This window comes from Microtus ochrogaster, chromosome 10 (genome assembly GCF_000317375.1).
Source record: "Microtus ochrogaster isolate Prairie Vole_2 chromosome 10, MicOch1.0, whole genome shotgun sequence".
Taxonomy (NCBI): Eukaryota; Metazoa; Chordata; class Mammalia; order Rodentia; family Cricetidae; genus Microtus; species Microtus ochrogaster.
This window is the reverse complement of record NC_022016.1, coordinates 59,813,427-59,817,565: the sequence shown is the minus strand read 5'-3', so window position 1 is coordinate 59,817,565 and position 4,139 is coordinate 59,813,427. Positions and strand designations below refer to the sequence as shown.

General features: G+C 45.0%; 1 protein-coding gene across 3 annotated transcripts in view; it reads left to right on the top strand.

The window, feature by feature from the left end:
• Inpp5b (inositol polyphosphate-5-phosphatase B) overlaps positions 1 to 4,139 on the top strand; it is a 69,833-nt gene that overhangs the window by 56,239 nt on the left and 9,455 nt on the right. For all 3 annotated transcript variants that reach the window (XM_026781935.1, XM_026781934.1, XM_026781936.1), the window contains 2 exons: positions 2,348 to 2,458; positions 3,081 to 3,243. In XM_026781935.1, the coding sequence (XP_026637736.1) occupies positions 2,348 to 2,458; positions 3,081 to 3,243 (274 nt within the window). The remainder of the gene's footprint in view (positions 1 to 2,347; positions 2,459 to 3,080; positions 3,244 to 4,139) is intronic.

Sequence of the window (4,139 nt, the reverse complement as noted above, 5' to 3'; positions counted from 1 at the left end):
AATGTCTGTATTTGAGTATTTCTGTAGACTGAAATACATTCTCTTTCTAGTTTTCTCTTTGTTTCTTTGTTGATACAGGGTTTCTCCGTGTAACCCTAACCCTGGCTGTCATGGAACTCCCTCTGTAGACCATGCTGGCCTCAAACTCACAGATCCACTGGCCTCTGCCTCCCCAGTGCGGGATTAGAGGTGTGCTCTACTACTGCCTATCTTAGACTGAAGTTTTCAGTGGTGACATCAGTAGTTCAAGGAGAATTCTATTTTAGCAGGGTGGTGGTGCAGGCAATGGTTTGAACTATTCAGAGAGCTATAACAGGATTGCTGGAGCCCAGGGTTTTGAGAACAGTTTGGCAAACATAACAAGACTCTGTGTGTGTGTGTGTGTGTGTGTGTGTGTGTGTGTACATGTTTTTTTTAAATGTATTAGTTTATAAGAGGGGTTGCAGTAATGTATGTGAAGGGACACAGTAAAGAAACCCCCTACAGGACTGCTCCATAATTTTAATGTGAATAAGAGAGAGAAAATATCTGAAGGCATCTGGAGGAGTCCAGAGCAGAGGGAAAGAAGACAGCACTGCCTGGCCTAGGAAGTGGGAGAGAATAGTGGAGATAGACTGGAAGGGAGAGAGAACAGAGCACAGCAGTCAAGAGGCTAGCACGAGCTAGAGACAGTGGGGGGCGGGGAGAGAATAGTAGAGAAGAGTGGGTTATACTGGAAGGATGAGTAGCTGGGGAGGGAAAGACCAACAGACTGTTGTGGACTTTGCAAACCTAAACTATACTTGTGACACTGAAGGAGCCTGGAGGTCAGTGTGGGTTTTGATCTGCTGATAGGTCCACAGATAGTCTTTGCACGCCCCTTCTGCCAGAGGCAAGGGAAATGGCTAATTTTGGTAGATGGGAACTGGTTTCATTAGTTCCTGAGGAATGCTTTTATCTAACAACTGAAATTCCTCTATGGTCCAGCTTGAGCTCATTTCTAGATACGTGGACTGCCTAAGACCTACTAGTTAGTGCCTGCTCATTTATTAGTGTCTACTCCCAACAGCTTTTACCATTTCAAAAGACATATTTATTTATGCATTTATTTATTACTGCCTACATGCTTGGTGCTCCTAGAGACTACGAGAAGGCACATGTTTTGTCTGCATGCATGTATATACATGGCCTACATGCTTGGTGCTTCCAGAGGCCAGGAGAAGGCAGGAACCCAACCCCCTGGAACTAGAGTTACAGATGGTTGTGAGCCACTATACTAGTGTGGAAAATTGGGTCCTCTCTAAGAGCAGTCTGTGCTCTGAACCGCTGAGTCATTTTCCCAGTTCCAGTCGTATTGTTTTATACTTCCACCAGCTACAGATGAGCTTACTTTCCCGTAACTTAGGCAATATATTTTTAATTTATTTTATGTACATTGGCATTCTGCCTGCATGCATGTCTATCTGTGTGAGGTTGTCAGATTCCCTGGAATTGGAGTTACAGACAGTTGTGAGCTGCCATGTGGGTGCTGAGAACTGAACCTGGGTCTTCTGCAAGAGTAGCCAGTGCTCTTAACCGCTGAGCCATCTCTCCAGCCCCGCCAATAATATTTAAAAATCGTTTTAGTTAATACAATGAGAAGAGAGAGAGAGAGAGCATTGTTTTAGGTCGCAGCTCCCTGACCCTACTGAAGTTAGACCTTCCGGTACTCATTATTTATTTGCATTTTGTCTCCAGAGGCTTCTGTGTTGTTTGTGCTACCTGTTCTTGCAGGTGTAGTAGAGTAGATGCAGCTCAGAATCTGAACCTGGAGAAGAGCCTAAGTCTGGGTGTGGTGACTCTGGCCTTTAAGCTGTGAGTTGGAGGCCACCCTATTCAGAGACACTCTCTGAGAAGGGGGGCACTAAGTAATATTGCAATTAATATTTTATTGTTGAAAAGTGAAAAAAAAGTGTTTATAATTAAAATACAGATGGGAGAGCCTGACATACTTTTCCTTGCCAGTGAATTTGGGTTAAAAAAAGCAGAGAAGTACATCTTTCTATCAAAACCATAGAAAAAATAACCCATTGCTGGCTTTTGGGTGGCAGCAAGGAGGACAGAGATAGAAAGCGTCTTTTGGCCAAGATCTGATACCCAAGGAGGATCAGCTGGGGCATTCCAGTGTCCTCCTGCTGATCAAGAAGCAGGCAGCCTTTTAGTAGCTTGGGGATCCTTCTGTGAGTCTGTCGTTAATTAGGTTGTTAATGTACTAAATCAGTATACTTAGCTGTCAGCTGCTGTTTCCTGATGCCCCAAGCACTCTCAACACCAAGAAAGAAGAATGGGCAGAAGGTGTCACACTCAGTCTCTAATGTTTTCCTCCCAGGTGAGGGTTGTGAATGAAGAACTCTACCGGAAGACGCTGGAGGAAATTGTCCGCTCCCTGGATAAGATGGAAAATGCCAACATTCCTTCTGTATCACTCTCCAAGCGGGAGGTAGGAAAGACCCAGACCTGTTAAAAATATTAGCATCAGGGTTTGGGGAATTGGCTCAGTTGGTAGGACCTGAATTCAAGCCCCAGAACCCATGTTGGGGTGGTGGTTTGCGTTGGACATTGTGTTGGGTGTTGTGACATGACCTTTATTCCCAGAATTTGGGAGGCAGAGGAAGGTGGATCTCTGAATTCAGGCTAGCCTGGTCTATAGCAAGTTCCAGGAATTCCAGGTCAACCAGGGCTACCTAGTGAGACTGTCTGAAAAAACAAGCGGAGTTCAAGGGAAGATAAGATACTTTATGCTGCAGTGGTCCAGCCCCTTGGCAGAGTGAGCTTGACCTTCAGGCTCGGGTCAACTAGAGCATGGTATGGTATTTTGAAAATGGTTTTGGATGTAGAAGATGGAAGCTTTGTTGGCTTCAGGAAGTCTACGTATAGAAACAACTTGGGCTTTGGCTTGCGTAGGCCACTAGTCTTCAGCGGCAACTGTGCCATCCCAGCTAAATACATTTCAGAGAGATGGTCCTTCGTTTTCTTCCCAAACAAATACTTTTCCCAGTCAGGGTGGGGGCACAACTTGAAAAGAGAACACTGGTTCTGACTGATCCCTTGTCTATTCCCAGTTCTGTTTTGAGAATGTGAAGTACATGCAGTTGCAAACACAATCCTTCACGATTCACAATGGCCAAGTACCCTGTCAGTTTGAGTTCATCAACAAGCCTGATGAAGAGTCTTACTGTAAGCCATGGCTGACTGCCAAACCCAGCAGAGGCTTCCTCCTGCCAGGTAACAAGTTTCTTCCTCGGCTCTGGTTTTTGCATGTCCTGTCTGTCCTTTTCATTTTTCTACATAAGCTTTTTGCTTCTGAATAGCCAGAAACTTTTCTTGTTTTGCTTTGTCTTGTTTTGTTTTTTGAGATAGAGTCTCTCTGTTATATAGCCCTGGCTATCCTGGAACTCACTATGTAGACCAGGGTGGAGATCTGCCTGCCTACGCTGGCTCTGCAACATTTTCTCCCAATCTCCATGGCTGAACTCAGCCATAAAAAAATGGAAAGTGCTGAGGGGCATGCGTTCAGTTTCAAGAACATTTTAGTCGCTTGTGTGCACTGTAATCTCACAGATTATGGGAAATGCTATTACTTTAGGGGTCACCTCCACTGCCTCAAGGTGTCTCAATGAAGAATATAAAGAAATAAAAAGGAGGTCTAGAAGAGCTAGTTCCAGGACAGGAACCAAAAGGCTACGGAGAAACCCTGTCTCAAAAAAAATAAATAAAATAAATAAATAAATAAAAAGGAAAGGAGAGGACATGGCTACTCCTTGGTATGGTGGAGGAGAAAGTTTATTATAAATAAAAGGAAGAGCATAGGTGATGTAATGGTCTGTTCTGTCCCTTTAAGAGACAAGCCCCCCCACCATGGCCTGATCTTCCTTCTGCTTCCAGTTTGAGCCCTCCCTTTCTCTCTCTCTCTCTCTCTCTCTCTCTCTCTCTCTCTCTTTCTCTCTCTCTCTACCTCTCTTTCCCTCCCTCCCTCCCTGCCTTCCCCCCCTCAGAGGCAGCTTCTGTCTTTCCCTTCTCCTCTTCCCCCTCCCTCTCAGCCTCCCTCCCTCCTTTCCTCTCTCTCTCTCTCTCTCTCTCTCTCTCTCTCTTTCTCTCTCTCTCTCTCTTTCTCTCTCTCT